The 20963-nt window shown below is 45.5% G+C and overlaps 1 protein-coding gene across 4 annotated transcripts in view; it reads left to right on the forward strand.

Annotated features, from left to right (window-relative positions):
• The window catches only part of ATP8A1 (ATPase phospholipid transporting 8A1), a 242997-nt gene that overhangs the window by 156490 nt on the left and 65544 nt on the right, over positions 1–20963 (forward strand). For all 4 annotated transcript variants that reach the window (XM_053252646.1, XM_053252647.1, XM_053252644.1 and 1 more), the window contains 2 exons: positions 2326–2390; positions 18462–18634. In XM_053252646.1, the coding sequence (XP_053108621.1) occupies positions 2326–2390; positions 18462–18634 (238 nt within the window). The remainder of the gene's footprint in view (positions 1–2325; positions 2391–18461; positions 18635–20963) is intronic.

The raw sequence follows: 20963 nt of genomic DNA on the forward strand, positions 1-20963 counted from the left end.
TTTGGAGGTGTGTTTTTCCCTTGCTGACTGATTTTGGCACTGGCTTCTGATTGGCTTGCAATCTCCTTGCTTCTTGGTTGGCTTGTTATCATACAAATCAAGTTGTATGAACACTCAGAACACTTGAAACGTTCCAAGCTTGTTCCATCAGAACAATCGGCTTGACCGGTTGTTTTGACAGAATGTTCTGGGCATTTGCATTCCAGTCCGAATTTGGAACAGAATGCAAATTCCGTTCCATGCACATCCCTAGAAAAAACCATTGAAAGACGCACATTCACTTTGGGGGAAGTAAGTGCTGCTCTGGATATTAATTTTCCTGGCTTAATTCAAAGCACGCATTATGCTAAAATGCATCATTAGGACTTCTGTCTTTTTTTCTTTTTTAAAAATGAAAATAGCGGTACAGAGGTGAACATGAAAGAGATCCCAATGCATGAGGGAAAGGTGTGTAACCCTATTCTCTCCATGTTGTGATACTATCCAAAATCACACACCAAAGCAGCTATTAGCTCAGTTTAAGAGGAGACCTTTTGCTGGGAACCACAACACAGAGGAGAGAGTTTAAATATCTTGTCCCTGTGCACTGTGGTACATTTCCTAATTGTCTCCCTCAAAGCTACTATTTTAATGTGGGAGCAGCTGAAAGCCCTAATGATATGCTTTGTGTCTTGTGTGGTTTGATCCTATGGATTACATTATTCTCAAGGTGACAGAGGGAGGCAATGATCACATCAAGGAAAGCACCTCCTCTTGTCTACAGGCAGGGACAAATTGCTAGGATACCATGGTCCTTCCCTTGGTATCTACTAACCAGCTTCTCACACAGTGTTGAGTAAGCGAAACTTTCTCAACCATATTAAACTTCTCCAACAGAGGCAAAATATTAGAGAAAACAGGATAGAATGGATTCCTCAGGAGTTGAAATTTTCTAATCTCTTCTGATATCAGAATTTATCTGTATGGTTCAGAAGTAAGAGAAGAATTTAAAGGCAATATTTCCCCCCTTTCTCCCAAGGTACGAGCGGGGAGGCAGTTGTCACATCTGGGATGTATCAAAGCAGAGGCATCTCTAGGATAGGCTCCATAACCAGCAGCTCACAGGCCATCTCAGATAATGTTCATTTACAGATAATGAATAAATAAATTGTAATTCATACCAATTTTGTTCTGAAGACATACATTCTGCAATTGTTGTACGTGTGTTCCTGCCATTTATCTCATGCCTGTAATGCTTTTAATGCTCTCATGCCTGCAATGCTCCAATCAGCATTACATGCTCAATCAGATTGGAGCATTAGGATGAAACTGATATACAGTGGTACAGTTTGGTAGTTAATAAATGGAAGATCTAGGGCCTTTCTGTGTAATAACAGAAAGTATGACACAGGCACATTTTGGGCATTGTTTAATATTTTCAGAAGTGACTTTTAGTGTTAGTAGTATGATATTTGTATTTATTTATTTTATTTATTTGTCAAATTTGCACACCACCCCAAACTTTCATCTCTGGGCGGTTAATAACAACATAAAACAAGGTAGAACAAACACAAAAATCTTAAAGCAATTTAGGCAATCTAAAAATTAAAAAACAAATTAAAACTTAAAAATTTAAAAAGCTGAAAAGGCTTGGCTGGTGGGTTTTCAAGTGCTTTTTAAAAAATTGTCAGAGATGGGGAGGGTCGTATTTCAGTAAGGAGCGCATTACACAGTCTCAGGGCAGCAACCAAGAAGGCCTGTCCCCGTGTAGCCACCAGCCAAACTGGCGGCAACTGGAGATGGACCTCTCCAGACGACCTCAATGGGCAGTGGGGGTCATAATGAAGAAGACGTTCTCTTAAATACCCAGGGCCTAAGCTATTTAGGGCTTTATAGGTTATTACCAGCACTTTGTATTTTGCCCAGAAACCTATTGGCAGCCAGTGTAGTTCTATCAACAAAGGAGTAACATGGTCTCTCCAAAATGACCCAGAGACCAATTTGGCTGCTGCATTCTGTACCAACTGGAGTTTCCGGACTACATACAAAGGCAGCCCCATATAGAGCGCATTACAGAAGTCAAGTCTGGAGGTTACCAACATACGTACCACTGTTTTGAGGTCATTCATCTCAAGAAACAGGCGCAGATGGCATATCAGCTGATAGAAAGCCCCTCTGGCTACCGCCTCAACCTGGGGTACCAGAGAGAGGTGTGGATCCAGAAGCGCTCCTAGACTGCATACTTGTTCCTTTTGTGGAAGTGTGACCCCAAGTATTGACACATTTTGATATATTATAGTTAAGAAATTGAATAATTTTAATACAAAACCATCCTTTTTCTAACAGGTCATTCATGTAAACTCTTGAGAAAGAACATGGGTCTAATTCTCTTAAATGAAGGCTCTCTTGATGTAAGTAATTCTTCTAATTTCTTCTTTTTCCAGAAATCTTTGGAAAATCTTTGAAGGAATTAATCTGCATTACCTATTTGAATGCAGTTTATCAAGATATATTTAACAAAATTGTATTTAATCTCATATGGTCTCTAAATCGGGGAGAACCAGTTGCAGTTACCATGGACTCATTTGGTGGCAACCCAAAACCGGGCCTTCTCTAGGGTTGCCCCAGGGCTCTAGAACATGCTCCCAAGTGAAATGAGAACTTCGCCATCTCTGGCTGTTTTTAAGTGACTTTTGAAAATGCACCTATTTTATTAGGCTTTTAGTTTATGGTGTTTTACATTTTTACTGATGGTTATTTTAATTTGTTTTATATGATTTAAGGTTTTAATTATTGGGTTTTAATTGTAAACCACCCAGAGATTTTATATAGGGCAGTATATTTATTTATTTATTTATTTATTTGATTTATATACCGCCCTTCCGAAATGGCTCAGGGCGGTTCACAATTAAAACAACTTATAAAACAGTAAAAAGCTAAAACAAATTAAAACAATAAAACAGCTAACAATTTAAAACATTTTAAACAAAAATAAAACATTATCCCCAGACCCCAGCTCAAGAAAACATAGACTCAGTATAGAGGAAAAGGGCCACAACTTTGTTAACTATTACACACAGCATGGCAGACTGGAACACCAGGTGATTAATCACCCTTAAAGAACAGTGCGGGCCAATAGAAGCAGGTCAGAACTCTGAAATCCTACCCAGCACCCTACTGGGGGGGAGACACCCTGGCTCGGGAATGGGCAGGTACATCCCACCCAATTCCTTCAAAGCCAACCCCCCCTTCTGTAAGAGAGGGTCTGGATACTTCTAGGCATTCGTCCACCCCGGACCGCACAGCCCAAAGGTTAGAGAAGTCCTGAAGCAGGGTTCATGGCAATCATTCTCCCCGTGCCGCACAGGCTACAAAGGAGCGATTAACCAAACACCCCTTTTACATATCCAAGGGTGCTCACCGATGTTCTAACCCTCAAATTGCCACCCCGCCCGCACTGTTCCTGCCATTGTGGTTGACCTAACTCTAAATACGCACCCAGGACACAGAACGGAGTAGGCGAAAAAACCCCCAACAGTGGCCAATGCGTTGGGAGCAAAAAATTCCTACTCGGCCCCGTCAGGCGGCCAGTCGCTAGACCCGCTCTGCACCGGGGAGGGAGGGAGGGGAAAGCCGCTTCTCCTGTGGTTGCCCGACCCCAACTGAAGAGAGAATGGAAAATGGAGGATGGGGCCGGGATCGGTCAATCCTGGCCGAAGCCCGGCCCTTGACCAAAGAGGTCAAACGGAACCCTTCCTGGGCTTCGCGCAGGACAGGCTGTGACAAACTCCCTCCCATCTGCACAAGGCGGGGGGGGGGTTATTAAGTCATTAAAAACACTAAATCAAGTTAAAAATTAAAAGATTAAAATATATATATATACATACATATACATACATACACACAAACACACATACACACACATATATATATACACACACACATATACATATATATATATACACATATACACATACACACATATATACATTTTAAAAGCCCTGAAAGGCCAGGCCAAACAAATATGTTTTAAGGGCCCTCCTGAAGGCCAACAGAGAACTCGAATTACGGATTTCCGCAGGGAGCGCATTCCACAGCTCCGGAGCAGCCACAGAGAAGGCCCGCCTCCGAGTCGCCACCAGACGAGCCGGTGGCAACTGGAGACGAACCTCCCCAGATGACCTTAATGTGCGGTGGGAATCGTGCAGAAGAAGGCGCTCTCCAAGGTAACTTGGACCTAAGCCGTTCAGAGCCTTAAAGGTAATCACCAGCACTTTGTACCTTGCCCGGAAACATATCGGCAGCCAGTGTAATTGTTTCAAAATAGGTGTAATATGGTCTCTCCGGGTTACCCCAGAGACCAATCTGGCTGCCGCATTCTGAACTAACTGAAGTTTCCGAACAACGTACAAAGGCAGCCCCACGTAGAGCGCATTGCAATAGTCAAGCCGGGAGGTTACCAGCTGGTGCACCACTGTTTTGAGGTCATCCTCCTCAAGGAATGGACGCAGCTGTCGAATCAGCCGAAGCTGATAGAAAGCACCCCTGGCCACGGCCTCCACCTGAGAGACCAGGGTGAGGCCTGGGTCCAGGAGTACTCCCAAGCTGCGCACCTGCTCCCTTCGGGGGAGTGTAACCCCATCCAGCACAGGGAGATCTAACTCACTCCTCAGATTCTGAGCCCCCACAATGAGCACCTCCGTCTTGCTTGGATTCAGCTTCAATTTGTTCTCCCTCATCCAGCCCATTACTGCCTGTAGGCAGGCATTTAAAGACTGAGTGCCATTTCCTGAAGATGAAAAGGAGAAGTAGATTTGGGTGTCATCAGCATACTGATAACACCCAGCACCAAATCCCCTGATGACTTCACCCAGCGGTTTCATGTAGATATTAAAAAGCATTGGTGACAGAATGGAGCCCTGAGGGACTCCTGCTTTGAGGAGCGACTGTCACCAAGCTCCACCATCTGGGATCTGCCCGAGAGATAGGAACGGAACCACCGCAAAGCGGTGCCCCCTATTCCCAACCCCTCCAGGCGACCCAGAAGGATACCATGGTCGATGGTATCGAACGCCGCCGAAAGATCCAGGAGGACCAACAGAGTCACACTCCCTCTGTCGATTCCCCGGTAAAGGTCATCCATCAGGCCGACCAAGGCTGACTCAACCCCATAGCCCGTTCTAAAGCCAGTTTGAAATGGGTCCAGATAATCAGATTCCTCCAAAACCGCCTGGAGCTGGTTAGCCACCACCCTCTCGATTACCTTGCCCAGCCAGGGGAGATTGGAGATTGGCCTATAACTATCCATCACTGAGGGATCCAGGGTAGGCTTCTTAAGAAGAGGTCTAACTATTGCCTCCTTCAAACAAGAAGGCACCCTCCCCTCCCCCAGAGATGCATTTATGATATTAACCAGGCCATCTCCAACAATCTCTCCGCTAGATCGAAGCAGCCAGGTCGGGCAAGGATCCAGAGAACAAGTGGTAGGCCGCACCGCTCCAAGCAGTCTGTCCACGTCATCAAGAGTCACAGATTGAAACTGATCCATCCTAACACTGCAAGAGGGATTGCTAGATACCTCCCTCCCGGACCCTGCAGAAATAGTGGAGTCCAAGTCGGCCCGAATACAGGATATTTTATTTGCAAAGAACCCACTAAAGGCGTCACAGCAGAGTGTCTCCGGGAACTGATTTGAGGCAGAAGGAGCAGAAATTATACTCCTCACCACCCGGGATAATTCTGCCGTACGTGAGCCCGCAGACGCAATTCGCGCCGACCAAAATTGTTTTTTTGCCACACGCACCGCCATTGCATAGGTCTTCAAATGGGTTCTATGCTGCATCCTGTCAGATTCGAGCCGAGTTCTCCTCCACCTGCGTTCCAGTCGCCTACCAAGCCGCTTCATCCCCCGCAACTCTTCTGTATACCAGGGGGCCATCTTAGAAGCAGGCCTGGAGGGACGCTTAGGAGCAATAATATCTACTGCCCTGGTGAGTTCTCTGTTCCATGTTCCCACCATGGCCTCGATAGAATCACCGGCCGCACCAACATCGAAACCCTCCAAGGCCTTTTGGAAACCTGCTGGGTCCAGCAGCCTTTTTGGACGGACCATCCTAATAGGTCCGTCACCCCTGCAGGGGTGGGTTGCGTCCGCGATACCAACCTTAACCAGGTGGTGATCCGTCCATGACAATGGGGTAACCAACGGATTCCCCACCCACGGAACACCCCCCTGATCCGAACAGAAGACCAAATCCAGTGTGTGGCCGGCAACATGAGTTGGTTCAAAGATTAATTGGGATAGGCCCATAGTTGTCAGGGCCGCTATGAACTCCTGAGCAGCACCAGACAAGCCAGCCCCAAAGTGGATATTGAAGTCCCCCAGCACCAAAAGCCTGGGAGACTCCATCACCAACTCCGCGACCAGCTCCGACAGCTCAGTTAGGGAGTCAGTTGGGCAGCGGGGTGAACGGTACACCAACAGAATCCCCAATCTATCCCTAGTTCCCAGCCTCAAAAATACACACTCAATATAGGTCAACTGTCTCACAGGGGCCCTGGTAAGGGAGATAGTATTTTTATGGACCACAGCCACTCCACCCCCCCGCCCACTTCCTCTAACCTGCTCCACAACAGAGTAACCTGGAGGGAGAAGCTGAGCCCACACTGGGCCACTCGCTTCCCCCAACCAGGTCTCAGTTATACACACCAGATCAGCTCCCTCATCCATGATTAGATCATGAACAATTTCGGTCTTATTTTGAACTGACCTGGCATTACAAAGGAGCAAGGTCAGGTTCTGTGGGTAATTGGTGCTGTTCCCCAAGGCCTGAGAGTTGTCAGAACAGTTGGAAGTAGAGATAGTCACTAAATTACCAATTTCTCTTCCCCTGTAACGGCCAGCTGTTCTGCCAGCGCCAATTCTTCTATTCCCCACCACTACAGCAATAGCCGCCCCCAGGCTGTCAGGCGCAGCCCCCGCATCCGCCCCCTCAGGAGAACCCAAACACATCCCGTCAACTAGGCCTGGCACAACTCAGGACAATAATAAAAGCAGCATTCATACCCCCCCCCAAAAGAAAGAGAAATCCACCCACAAACAACCCCCACCCCCCAGCCCTCAGTCCCACCCCCGAAGGCCCGGCCCCCTTTGGCGGCCGGCTTCGGCGGCCGCCTACAGGCAGGCCGCCGGCCACGCCGCCGGCATGTCTTCAGCAGTATTTATAAGACTCTAGAGCTACCCAGCAGCCCCCTCTGCCACAAAGGGCTGCCGGCTGACACAGGTGTTAGTTGTCAGGCTTTCTGAAGACAGCGGCTGGTAGGCAGCTCCTCGTCAGGGTAAGATAGATAGAAACACAAACCCAGAGGGGCCAGATGTAAAGTCCGGGTGGTGAAGGGGGGGAGGGAGAGAGGAAGAGAGGGAGGGAGGAAAAGAGAGCCAAACCCTCAAGCCTTCTTCACCTCCTCTATGCAGCCGGCATGTCTTCAGCAGTCTTTATAAGACTCTAGAGCTACCCAGCAGCCCCCTCTGCCACAAAGGGCTGCCGGCTGACACAGGTGTTAGTTGTCAGGCTTTCTGAAGACAGCGGCTGGTAGGCAGCTCCTCGTCAGGGTAAGATAGATAGAAACACAAACCCAGAGGGGCCAGATGTAAAGTCCGGGTGGTGAAGGGGGGGAGGGAGAGAGGAAGAGAGGGAGGGAGGAAAAGAGAGCCAAACCCTCAAGCCTTCTTCACCTCCTCTATGCAGCCGGCATGTCTTCAGCAGTCTTTATAAGACTCTAGAGCTACCCAGCAGCCCCCTCTGCCACAAAGGGCTGCCGGCTGACACAGGTGTTAGTTGTCAGGCTTTCTGAAGACAGCGGCTGGTAGGCAGCTCCTCGTCAGGGTAAGATAGATAGAAACACAAACCCAGAGGGGCCAGATGTAAAGTCCGGGTGGTGAAGGGGGGGAGGGAGAGAGGAAGAGAGGGAATAAATATATATGTTTCTATAAATTATGCATCAGGCATTGTTGACTCTATAACAATGTCTGGAGTGCAGCTCAGGAAGACACATGGGAAGACTCTGTAACAGTAGTGACCAGTGAGTTCTGCTACGAGAGTGTTGATGAAGGCAGGGGAATACAACTTTAAATGGTGGTGAATGTCCCTGCTGCTGCTACCCAGTATACTCTATGCAATGGTATGGCTACGGACCCCACATTCTGCAGGGACATTGAACACAATGACATCGCATCACACAGTTTCTTTTATTAGACGTTAGCAGGGAGACATTTAAGAGATACCTGAGTTGACATATTGACTACTGCTGCATGCATGCTTCTAACATGAGTGCACATATAGCAGTAACTCCTGCACTAGCCCCTGCACTTCCAAAGCACGAGTGCTCTTGCACAAGAACTGAAATACTTCTGAGCTTTCCCACGAGATCCAGAAGCGCTCTGTCAGAGTGGAAACATGTCATTGAGGGTCAGCGACATGTTTCCACTCTGACAGAGTCCTTCAGGGTGTGTGTGTGTGTGTGTGTGTGTGTGTGTGTGTGTGTGTGTGTGTGTGTGTTGCCGGTGGGGAGCTCCAAAGTATTTTCACTCTTGTGCAAGAGTGCCCATGCTTCAGAGGTGCAAGAACTAGATTGCAGGGCTACTGCTGCACATGCACTGATGTTAGTAGTCAGGATGTCAGCCATGGTTTGGTGACAGCAATGCATCTTTGTAATGTCTTGTTAGGCCTTGACTCATCCTCTTGCACTTCAGCACAGGCACCCAGATTTTTTGTAGTTTGAGATGGTGACTGAATGCTGCTAAATCTGTGTATGCCCACTAGAGGGCATTATGAGCTAGAGACAGTCAACCTGGAATTTCACTGACTTATAAAAAGAACAAATATAACAATATATTTGTAACAGAATTGTAAAACATTAAGGCAAGAACAGCAAAATAAGTTACACTAATTAAAGAGCTGATATAATATAATGTCAGCTTTGACCCAGCTCATTAGGTGGCCTTGGTGAAGTTTTCTTTTCTTGGCTCTGCTCTCCCATCTGCAGAGTGGGAATATCATATTGGCTTACTGGATAGGAATTTTATAAGGATTATTGACATTATATATGTGAAGCTCTTCAAATACTTGAAATGCTATATATACTTAAATGCTGTTTTGCAATAAGATAAAAGTGTAAAGCAAGGGAGAAGGGCAGGTATAGTCCACCCCTTTGGACTTCCTGTGGAATTTTGTAACAAATGTCATCCATCTTAGAAATAGGATGTCCTTGATAAATTAATGTCTTGGTTTGAGACCCATGATAATAAAATGGCATAATTTGTGACAGAAGAGAATTTGTTCTATATCTGAGAACAGAAAGTATAAATGGATGCTAGTACTGTGCTCTGATGCTGAGAAGATAATTTTAAGGGTCTGTATTGCTCATGACTGAAAAGATAAATGTCATGGAAGCCAAGTTGGCTGATAAGAACTGACATTTGGCAAGGTTTGTAAGATTAAACTCCTTAGAGAAATTAAAGGAAAACATCAGTGGAATCATTTGTAATGAACTACTATTAAAGAGGGTGGCTATGGTAAGCATAGAACCTCTCACCACCACTTCACATCATCTGGTTTTTCTTCACTTCCTAGCCAACTCTGCTTCTGTTCTCTTTTGCTGTTTCTGTTGGAGATCCAGCTCCAGATGGCATCGACCTTTTGCACCAGTAACCCTAATGACCACTAGGGGCATTGGGAGTAGAGAGAGATAGGGTTTCCTTCTCTTTCCTGTTTATCTCTGCCTCTATGACCCCTCTATGGATACAATGTACTCAAGAACTTCCTGAGAGTGACTTCCTTCTTCTTCTTCTTCTTCCCAGAATGCTTCTTGTTCTCTCTCTCAGCACCATGTTTCTTTAGGTCTCTCTTTGACCACCATGTAGCCAGTGGTTAGATATAGGACTTTCCTATCATCATGGGACTTCTGAATAAAGTAGATTCGTTTAATCTTACATGAATCTCCATGCTTATTTACAAGCTGTTGCCCCTGAGACTCTGTTACCTTCTGCTGTAATGGGAGTAAGTTAGCTCCTGAAATACTCTGCTATATAAGTAATCCCTCCCACAACTGTTTGTTCCCTTTCCCCATTCTCACCCCAGTCCTATGCACCACTTATAATCTTCCATGTACTCTTTGATACCCTGATCTCTCTCAGTTTCTGCCAGTTTCTTTCCCTTCTCTGTCCCTTGGCTTCTCAACGTTTCTCCCTGAGCTCTACCTGGCTATGCCTGCCACACACATCCCTACTCCCACCCCCAGTCCAAACTGCGTGGAAGAAAGATGAATAGAGAGCTGCTTTTCTCTTCCCCTTCTAGTCATTTTTCATCTAGCATCCTGACTGAGCTGCATTTCAACTGGATATGTGGAGGCAGGGAGATATAGCATCTCTCCATCCATCATTGATCAGCTTCAACTCATACTGTGCTCAGGATAATTTTAGTTCTAAAATAAAAATTGGGAATGGAGGAAGGAATGGAACTCCGTGTGATGTGTTATTTGAGCTGTAGCACGTGGTTAATCACATTCAGATCTGGATCATGATCCGTTACATGCATAATGAAATGGGTTCTGTGCCTGCACAGGGACCTTGCTGGCAGACTAACTAGCTCCTCGAGATGCCCACTCTGCCCTGCACACGCTTCGTGCTTTCGTTGTAAACGGCAGTTGGGGGCGTTAGTTTCTGTTTGACCGCCAAAGCATCTCTATACCTCGGTATTGGCTCCTCGGTATAACTGAAATAACAAAAAGAGAATTTAGGATTGAACTATCGGATTATTGACCTCAAGACTTCTTTTGACTATTCTTGCTTGACGATTTAACTACTAAGAATAAAAATGGACTTTGAGAGACGTAGTGAGGAGTTTGGCCGGACGTGGTGGGTGTTCATCCCATCCGCGCCTAAATATGGAGACAAAAACTACATTCAAGAGATGTTGTCATGGGCATGCTGGAAGACTCCGAGGAGGAGCTGGAGGAGGGGACAGAGGTTACAGCAGAGGAGGGAGGGCAAGGACCAGAAGTTGCAAAGGAGAGTGGGTCCGATGCACAGGGAATTGAAAATGAGTTAGAGCCGAGTGAAGCAGCTGTTGTGGAGAAGGCGTGACCAGTCTCAGCTGTGGAGAGGCATCGGTCCAAGAGATAGCAAGAGTTAAGGAACTGCATGCATAGAACAACAGGCAAAGCTGCTGACTCAGGAACTCTTGATTAACAGCACCGGGGGTCAGCCTATTTAAGACGACTGCACCACAGCTACCCTGCTGATAGCAACGTCAATTTCCTGTGAACTAATCAGCTGGTTTCATGTATCGCCTTGACTGTATTTGGACCCTGGACTTGCTGACCTTGCCCATGGACTTCGATTTGGGCTCTGTTTGGATTGATTGGATTGGATTCGGACTGAACCTGGTTTGGAGAATTTCTTCCTGTAAGACGGCTATTTCTGTCTCTGCCTGTTTTCCGCTCCATCTGGCTAGCCTGACAGATTTACGACAGATGTGTGGGATGCTGCGCTAAGTTGCCATCTACAGACCTTCACGACTCATGCTTGTTGTGTCTTGGTGAGCAACACAATACAGCAACTTGTAAAATCTGTTGCTCATTCTCCAAACAAACACTGAAAAATAGAGCGCTGTGCCAACGAGCAGTGCTATATGATGAGGTGCTGCAGCCACCAACTCCGAGACCAAGCCACTCTTCGGCGTCAGGGTTTACTTCAATACCAAGCTCCATGTTGAGTGCCCACTGAGCTGCAAAAGATTCTAAAACCGTGGCATCAGAGCCTGTCTTTAAGAAGCCAAAAGAGGTCTTGAAGAAGACCCACAGGCATAAGGAGAGAAAGCAGAGACATGACTCAGAGGAGGAGAGCACTTCGCCGCCCACCACAGAGCCAGCGTGGTGTAATGGTTAGAGTGCTGGACTAGGACCAGGGAGACCTGAGTTCACCTCCCCATTCAGCCATGATACTTGCTGGGTTACTCTGGGCCAGTCACTTCTCTCTCAGCCTAACCTACTTCACAGGGTTGTTGTGAGGAGAAACTTAAATATGTAGTACACCTCTCTGGGCTCCTTGGAAGAAGAGCAGGATATAAATTTAAATAATTAATAAATAAATAATAAAGAGGCACCGCAGTAAATGGCTAGTGGAACACCGTCGCCCACACTAGTACAAGATTGTAACTCGGCATGGGAATCGGAGAACTCCTTATCGACATCGAGTCCCGCGCAGAAGGGATCGATACGAAAGACGTTGATGTCCATACTGAAGGGCTCAAGACTGATAGCCTCGCCAAAGGGCTTGACACAGAAGACATCAATGTCAACACCCTACAACTCGACACTGACAGCAGTATCGCCATCAACATCTGTACTGATTGCAGCATCGACATCGGCACCGATTGCGCCAGCAATGCCTTCTTCAACATTGAGAATACAAATACGAAGAATATTTATATACCGCTTTTCAACAAAAAGTTTCCAAAGTGGTTTACATAGATATAAAAAGATAAATAAAAATGGCTCCCTGTCCCCAAAGGGCTCACAATCTAAAAAAGAAAAATAAGACAGCCACCAGCAACAGCCACTGGAAGGAAGTGGCCTTTTCTCCCCTGTGCAAACCCCAGTGCAGTCTCCTTCGACACACAAAGGAGCAGCGCAGCTGGTGGAAAGATATAGAAAGGGCATATGGTGACTGATTATGACCAGGATGAGGGATTCTCACTGGATCAAGATAAGGCAAATTCACGGTTAGAGCTACTAGACTCCACATCTAGCACACCGTCGGGGTTGACATTCTAAGTATTTGTTAGTACTGGCCTTGACGTCAATCAAGATGTGGACAGTGCTCCAGGACCACCTCCAAGAACATCATCAGTATCTCCTCTGCAGGGAATGAGACTACACACCTCTGAACAAGCACCAATACATCCTCTGCCAGTAACCGTTTCTAGTGCATCTTTGACCTTTGTACCTCTGACATGGAAGTCCCCTAATCAATATGCTCTTTCACAGAGGCTCCATTTGCAAACAACTCAGTCAATTCACAGAGATCTAACACACTCTTGCAGTTTTAAACATGCACTACCAGATGATTATGTGGATTACCTCCGTTGGAAGGGGCAGCAGGAACCTGTTCGTCAACCTATTCTAGCGCAGCATGAACCTGTTCACCAGCCTATTCTAGCACAGCAGGAACCTGTTCGCCAACCCATTCTAGTGACTACTGCAACACAAGCTGCTGAGGCTTTTTCTGTACAGATGGCCTCTACTGCGTGTCAAACACGACCATTAGAGCCATTGCAACCTTGTGCACCTTCCTCTGAGTTACTACAGGTACCAAAGGTACCAGCAAAGATGTCAAGTAAATGAAAGAAAAGAGCAACTCCTCCTCCGGTCCCACAATCACCATCATCATCAGAGGCCGAGTGGTACTCTTCAGAATCGGCAGAGTCAGACTCTGACAGGGCTAGCCACCGGTCAGACCCACCCTCAGATGTGCCTCCGAAATTGTCCACATCCCCGTCAGAAAAGCTAAAGGCTTACCATGCTCTTATCAGGAAGATCGCTGAGGCTCTGGGTATGGACTTAAGGATCTCGGAGACAGAGCTAAAAGATCCAGTATATAACATGATGGCAGTGGCTAAATCTTCACATCCAATAGCCCTCCCTGTGATACCAGTTATCACCAAGGCAGCCTGGGATGTCCTCCTGACCTCTACACCTACATCAAAGCACCTAGATAATTTATATAGAGTGCAGGAAGAAGATAATGCTTATCTGCTGCGGCACCTGCTACCGAACTCTATGGTAATCGACTGCGGCAGCTACAAAAGGGGGTCGTTGGCACACAACACCATCTGACAAAGGAGGGAGAAAGATAGATGTGTTCGGCAGGAAAATATATACCACATCTACAGTAGCCAGGCAAACAGAATTGCAAATTATGCAGCTTGTATGGCTCGGTATAACCACTTTTTGTGGGACACTTTACTACAAGACTCTACTTCAATGATTCCAGAAGAGTTTCAGGACAGATTCTCAGAGCTGTATGAGAAAACAACCTCAGTTATGAGACAACAGCTCATTGCTTTTAAACACCTTGCTGAAACAGAATCCATAGCTATGGTGAATGCAGTTACTATGTGTTGCTACACTTGGCTCAGGTCCACTGCGCTTCAACAGGACATGCAAGAGCAAGTGGAAAGCTTAGCGTTTTATGGCAAAGGATTCTTCAGTGAAAATACAGATTCCACAATGGAATCATTAAAGAAATCAAAATATACTGCAAAAACATTTATGGCCTCCTCATCAGTTTCAACAGCAGGCTCACGTAACCGCACTTATGGTCACCAGAGGCCCTAGTATTAAGATAGAAGAGATTTTAAGCATCAGTATAGACCCTTTCAAAGACAACATAACTTTCATACTGGTGACACCATGGTGGCCGAGACAACCATGGTTTGCATCTTCTGAAGGGAAACTACCACAGGTTCCCACTTATCCCGGACCTTCTGGTGAGAGAAAAGGGAAGGGTACTACATCCAGATGTAAAGACCATGGATGCCTGCATGGAAGGTCAGATTTTAAAAAGAATACTGCTGAATAATAGATGACTGTCTACTTGGCACAACTATAGCAGCAAGTGGAAACGATTCGCTAGCCATACTCAGAAGCATGATTTTCGCCCATTAAGGGCCACGGTGAAGCAGGTGCTTCTTTATATGACCTTGTTAAAAATGAGAGGATTAACGAATGTATCAATAAAAGTCCATATGGCAGCCATCTCTTCTAGGCACAAGGGGTGGGATGGAACAACTGTGTGCTCTCATCCAGAGTGTAAGCGATTCATGAAAGGACTCAACAATCTATATCCAGCCCCAGCTCCAGTGACTGTTGCTGGTGTCTATGTTTTTTAAATTGTGAGCCCTTTGGGGACAGGGATCCATCTTACTTATTTATTATTTCTCTGTGTAAACCTCCCTGAGCCATTTTTGGAAGGGCGGTATAGAAATCTAATTAATTAATTAATTAATTAATTAATTAATAACAATATCCATCAATAAAACAGCCTATAGAGCAATGGAACTCATCTTTAGTTTTGTCAGCATTAATGGGAGCTCCATTTGAACTAATGGAGATTGCAAGTTTGAGGATGGTCACACTCAAAAGTATCATTCCTAATCACTATCACCACAGCTAAGTGTGTGAGTGAGCTAACGGCTTTGAGAATGGACATATCATACACCCAGTTCTACCCGCACAAGGTTGTCATGTGGCTAGATCCAAACTTTTGTCCAAAGATTATTTCTGACTTCCATCTAAACCAGGAAATTATCTTACCAACCTTCTTCCAAAAACCGGAAACAGACTTGGAAAGGGCGCTATGTTCTCTGGATGTCCACCGGGCTCTTCTATATTATCTAAAGAGAACAAAGGCAATAAGAAGGACAAAAAAACTATTTGTAGCATACAAGGGGAAAAACAAGGGTCTGACTATATTGAGACAGAGACTAGCTCATTGGTTAGTGGAGCTGATTGTTCATGCCTAAAAACAGCAGGGGATAGATCCTCCACGCACTATACGAGCACACTCAACAAGAGCATATGCTGCCTCAGCCACACATTTGTCAGGAATTCAGATGACTGATGTCTGCTCAGCAGCAACATTGTCATCTCAACAGCCATTTATCAAGCATTATGCCATTGACTTGCAAATGGCAAGACAGGCTGAGTTTGGGACAAGCGTTTTAAAGAGGGTGTTGCCATAAGCTAAGAGTCTACTGTACCCACCACCATGGAAAAAAGCTGGCTAATCACCCATTTCATTATGAATGCAATGGATCACGATCCAGATAAACAGGTTACTCACCTGTAACTCTTGATCTGGAAGTGATCCGTTGTATTAATAAGACCCTCCCAGAACCAACCCAGTATATACAAAAATTAAATTAAAGAGAGGTCACTTACCAGTAACAAGACAGATCGTCAGGAACAGGCAGTCTGCAAAAAACTGCCCCCAACTGCGATTTACAAGGAAAGCACGAAGCGCGTGCAGGGCAGAGTGGGCATCTCGAGGAGCTAGTTAGTCTGCCCGTGAGGTCCCTGCACAGGCAAAGAACCCATTTCATTATGAATACAACAGATCACTTCCAGAGCAAGAGTTACAAGTGAACAACCTGTTTTTTCACCCTTGACACTTCCCTTTGCATCCTAGCTCTTTTTTTCTGCTTCTAGTCTGTCTACCTCCAAATTGCCTCCTGTGCATCTTCCTACCCACAGCCATTGGCTCAGAGTGTTGTGGAGGGGGTTTGGGCACCATGGTTCCTCATCCAACAGTGGCCACCATTCTATACTCATCCTCTCTCCAGGAGGACCTGAGCTCCCGAACCACTAGACCACCCCACATCAGCAGCATGGCTTGGTATTAATATTGCTGTACAACCCAAACATTTCTTAAAGTTGTGCCTTTCCATTCCCGCCTTTCCTCTTCCTGCCCCAGGTGGTCGAGCCTGCTGGCACAATTCACGCAAGTGATGGGCATGCAGTGAGGGCTGACTGCAGTGCTTCCTGTCCTATCCAATACAGCCAGGCTTGGTGTGCGCGATGATGTTGGGGCCAGGTGGGGGGCGGGGTGAGAAGGCTGCTGAGCAACAGAGACAGCCCAGTTGCCTCTGCCTGCCCATTCAGCTGTGCCTGTGTGCATATTCACACACATAATGCCATTGTCGCTATGATGCCATTATCGCTCCTTCATCAGTAAAAGAAGCAGTTTCCTCCTTTCTCCTCTCCCTGACTCTTTCCCACTCTGTCCCACTCCTTCTGCTGGTTCCTTTACTAGCTCCTTCCAGAACTACTTCCTGGGTTTGCTCTGCTCCCACTTCCTCCACCAATTCTTTTATTCTCCCCCTTCTCTCCCCAGGTTTCTTCTAGTGCTCTTTCCCCTTCACCCTGCTCCCTGCACTGATTCATCTCTTTTTGCCCCATGCTCTCCCACGTCTCTCCCAGCTCACCACCTTTCCCACTAAGCTGATCACTCCACTGTTTCCCCTCCCCACCAGCATTGACACTAGTGAGGAGGGACAGAAGGGAGGATGAGCGTGAGTCGAGGCAGCAGGGGCCACAGTTTATTGAAGCCAGCAGGCACCTGAGGAGGAGGAGGAAAAGTGGGTGTGTGGGGAGAAGAAATGTGGCAGCAGCAGCATAAAAACAGGGGACTTGGAAGATTTGCTGCCTAGTAAGCTAGTTCCTACCACCTCCAGTTTCTCCCCACCACCACCATTTGTTGGAGTAGAGGTGAAGGAGGAAGAGGGGAGAGTGGAAGCCTGGAAGGACTGCTTCCCTGTAAAATGTATGTGCCGCACAGGTAGTCAGTGGGAAGTTTCTTGTTCAAAATTCCTTTTTAAAAATACAAAATAAAAATTTTAAAAATCCACCTTTTCCACCTTGAGCATATTCTGGTGTAAAAAGTAATGCATTCAGCTAATTTAAGTGGCAGAATTGTCCATGAACAAATGTGGTATCTCTCTGCAAGTCAGTGGGAAGTATCTTATTCAGAATCTCTTCTAAAAATTCAAAGAGGAGACCCAAGAGTCCTGGCTCGTCCGAGACAGCCGGTGGCATCGGAGCCAATTACGACTGGTAAGCAGGGTCCTGACACTTCCCCAAAAAACTGATTTTAACAAGCTATTCAAAAATAGCTTGAGGGGCAAGAGTTGGAGGTAAAAAACGGACAGAGCAAAGGGTTAAGATGTCCCTTCCCAGCGCCCTCAGGCTTGTTTCCCTTTGGAAGTTGCAGCCTGGACATCCAATTTTTTATTTTTATTTTAAGGTGTGGGTGAAACTACAGTACACACAATTAACTTCATGCGTCATTTGAGCTTCCCTCCCAAAGTGAACAGCCATTTGAGTGGGGGAGGGGGAGGAATCAAGACTGTAATGTGAAGAGAAAGGCTTAAATTTATTTTCTCCCATTGCATGGTCCCAATAATTATCACTCCCCTCATAACAACTGTTAAGCTTGTACTTTGTCATGTGCACTTTGAGGAGTAAGAGCAGACCAATATAGGCAGCTAAAGAAGGAAAGAATGTGTCTCCCCCCACCCCCACCCCAAAATGAAGGATTTGTGGGCAACTGCTTTCATTTATTAATATGGATTAGTCAAGAAACTTTAACTACTCTTATGTTTATGCAAAGTAAAACATGGTTAAAGGGCTTGCTTCAAATGTCATTCTGATGTTTCCTTGGCAATCACAAGAGTACTTCCAATTAATTAATTTTTAAGTAAAAATACAGACGTTGATGTAATACCATTGAATTTGTATATCTGTATGAGTATACCTGATGATAAATGAATCTCTCACTAAATATTATTTGAGTGTTGGAAGAAATTTTAAACTATTGAACAGAAGTGAACTAATGTTTATCTTTTGATGCTGGTATTTAACAGATGACAAGAGAAGTATTAAGTCATCATTGCAGCACTTTTGGTGATGCGCTGAGGAAGGAAAATGATTTTGCTCTTATTATTGATGGTAAAACACTGAAGTATGCCCTGACATTTGGCGTAAGGCAGTATTTCCTGGATTTGGCTCTGTCATGTAAAGCTGTTATTTGTTGCAGGTAGAGTGATTTTTTTTTTGTTTGTTTGTTATATTTGAAATATTCATAAAATTGTATTGAAATAATTTTCCTTCAAAAGAGACTATATTTTTCTGCATAGTTCTGGAGTTCAGTTGTAAAGAAACATAAAATAAAGGCATATAATGGAAGAAATGCATCAATCTGTAGCATGATCCATAGGACACTCATAAGCCTGGGTTCTGCGCTTGCACAGGACCTCACATGTGGAATATCCAAGCTCCTTGCAGTGCTCATGCACTGCCCCGAAATAAACAGCATGACCGTTTATTTCGGCGGTTAGAACACCTTTTCTTTAGTTCCTTTCCGAACACCAAAGCATTTACCTCATCGGCTTGAGCTCCTAAGTTGGATTTGGTTCGAGAGAGAGGAGTGAGAGTTTGATGAAGTGTTTTTGACTTTCTTGGATTGGTTGCTGACTCCTCATTGATACAGTGTGGTTTTGTTGATGGATTTGGGCTGTCAACAAACTTTTCCTGGCTTTACACAGCTTGGTGTTGGTTTTCCAATTTCTCAATGGACATTAAGAAAATATTTAAGAATTGCAAGGATTGTGGGGGAAGCTACTTTTTACTGATCGGCATGGCTCTTGTTTGATCTCCTTAGGCAAGGATCATAATACAAAGACATGCAGGTTTTGCATGTCCTTCTCTCTCCAAATCTTTAAAAACTGGACACTTCAACTCAAGGCACCGTTATCAGTATCAGCATGGCACCCTCTAAACCATTGACGTCAAGTGCAGTGTTGACACTGGGGGGGCATATATTCAAATGCCCAGTGGAGGTTGTGCTTCCGGGAGTCACGATAGGAAACATAAGAAAAAGAAAAGATGCTCAGATGAGGAACTACTTTCAGAGTCACTATCAAATAAATGAAAACCTCACGAGTCAACAGATGCCTGAGCATCAAAATCCTTCTTTGAACACCGTCCCCATCAGGGGTTCAAACAATTGTGGTACAGGCATATCCACTGTCGACACTGAAGCGGACGTAGACATCAACATTGATTTCGATGTTGAAGGAGTCAGCTGTGATGGCTAAGCCAGCACCTTCGCTGTCAACATCAAAGCAGCTGCCGATGTCAACCTCAATGTCAGGGGAGGAAGCTTCGGACCTGATACTGGCATCGACAGAGACTGCATCAAGACACTTATCTCCATTGCTGGATCCATCGACAGAGATGTGAGAAAAGTCTCGTTCATGAGGTCATCCTTCTTCATTGATATCGATTATCAATGTTGAGGAGGAAATTCTAACGGGAGGACATTACCCATTCCTTGCTTTCTCCTTTAGATTCTACTGAAAGCACTCGATCAGCTTCAACGTTTAGAGGGTTTTTTAATCTAGGGCTGGATGTGAAGGAGGATGTTATGCCTATTCCCAAAACGGCTTCTATGCCTCCAACTAAACATTACTCTCTACTCAGCATTTTGATCATACTTCTGCATCGGGTTATGTACACAGGGCTTTTACACAGTGCTCACACTGCTGCAGTTGCTCCAGTTACTGAAGTCTGCCTGTATCGCTGGGTTGTTCTCACCATCACAGCTGCAGCAGAAGGGTTCAAGAATGCCGCTGCACTATGTCTCCAGGCTTGCCATATGACTATGATGACTACCGTATGTGGAAGGCACAAAGGTCTGCTTCCTTGGAGAGAATGAGAGGTGACAGGAGTGACCATCTTAAGTCAGCTCAAACTGGCGGGCTTCATCTGCACCCCAGGAATCATTAAAATCTCTACAGTGGTTGCAGGTCCTCCTCCTTCCTTAAAGTCTCTGCCTACATTAACTGCTATTTCACAGACTCAAATTATGTATGCTAAGGATGTGCTGGTGCTCTGTAAGGAGATGCACTGATGGTCTCTGCTGATCTCTCATACAGGGTACATATGCTTCAGATACATCTACTCAGGCAATTCAGAAGGGGGAGAGATCCTCCTCTGAAAAAGGATTATAGTCTGCAGCAATGGAACACCCTTCTGACCCATCTCCCGATGAAAATATACCATTTAGGTCTTCCTTGAGGAGTTGAAGGCATATCATATCACATACAGGTGTCTGAGATGGCTGAAGTTTTAGGTCTGGAGTTTAAAAAGCAGACTTCAGAAATTAAATACCCTATGATTTCATGGCAGTGTCTTATGCTACACAAATGTTTGCTCTACCTATGCTCCTGGGCATTACATAGTCTGCAAAGTCTGCATGGTTGATGCAACTCCAGTCTCTAAGAGATTAGAAGGCTTGTACTGAGTGCAGAAGGAGGATGGCGCTTTCCTATTGAAACATCCCATGTCAAACTTGTTAATGATAA

The sequence above is a fragment of the Hemicordylus capensis genome, chromosome 5, assembly GCF_027244095.1.
Source record: "Hemicordylus capensis ecotype Gifberg chromosome 5, rHemCap1.1.pri, whole genome shotgun sequence".
NCBI lineage: Eukaryota > Metazoa > Chordata > Lepidosauria > Squamata > Cordylidae > Hemicordylus > Hemicordylus capensis.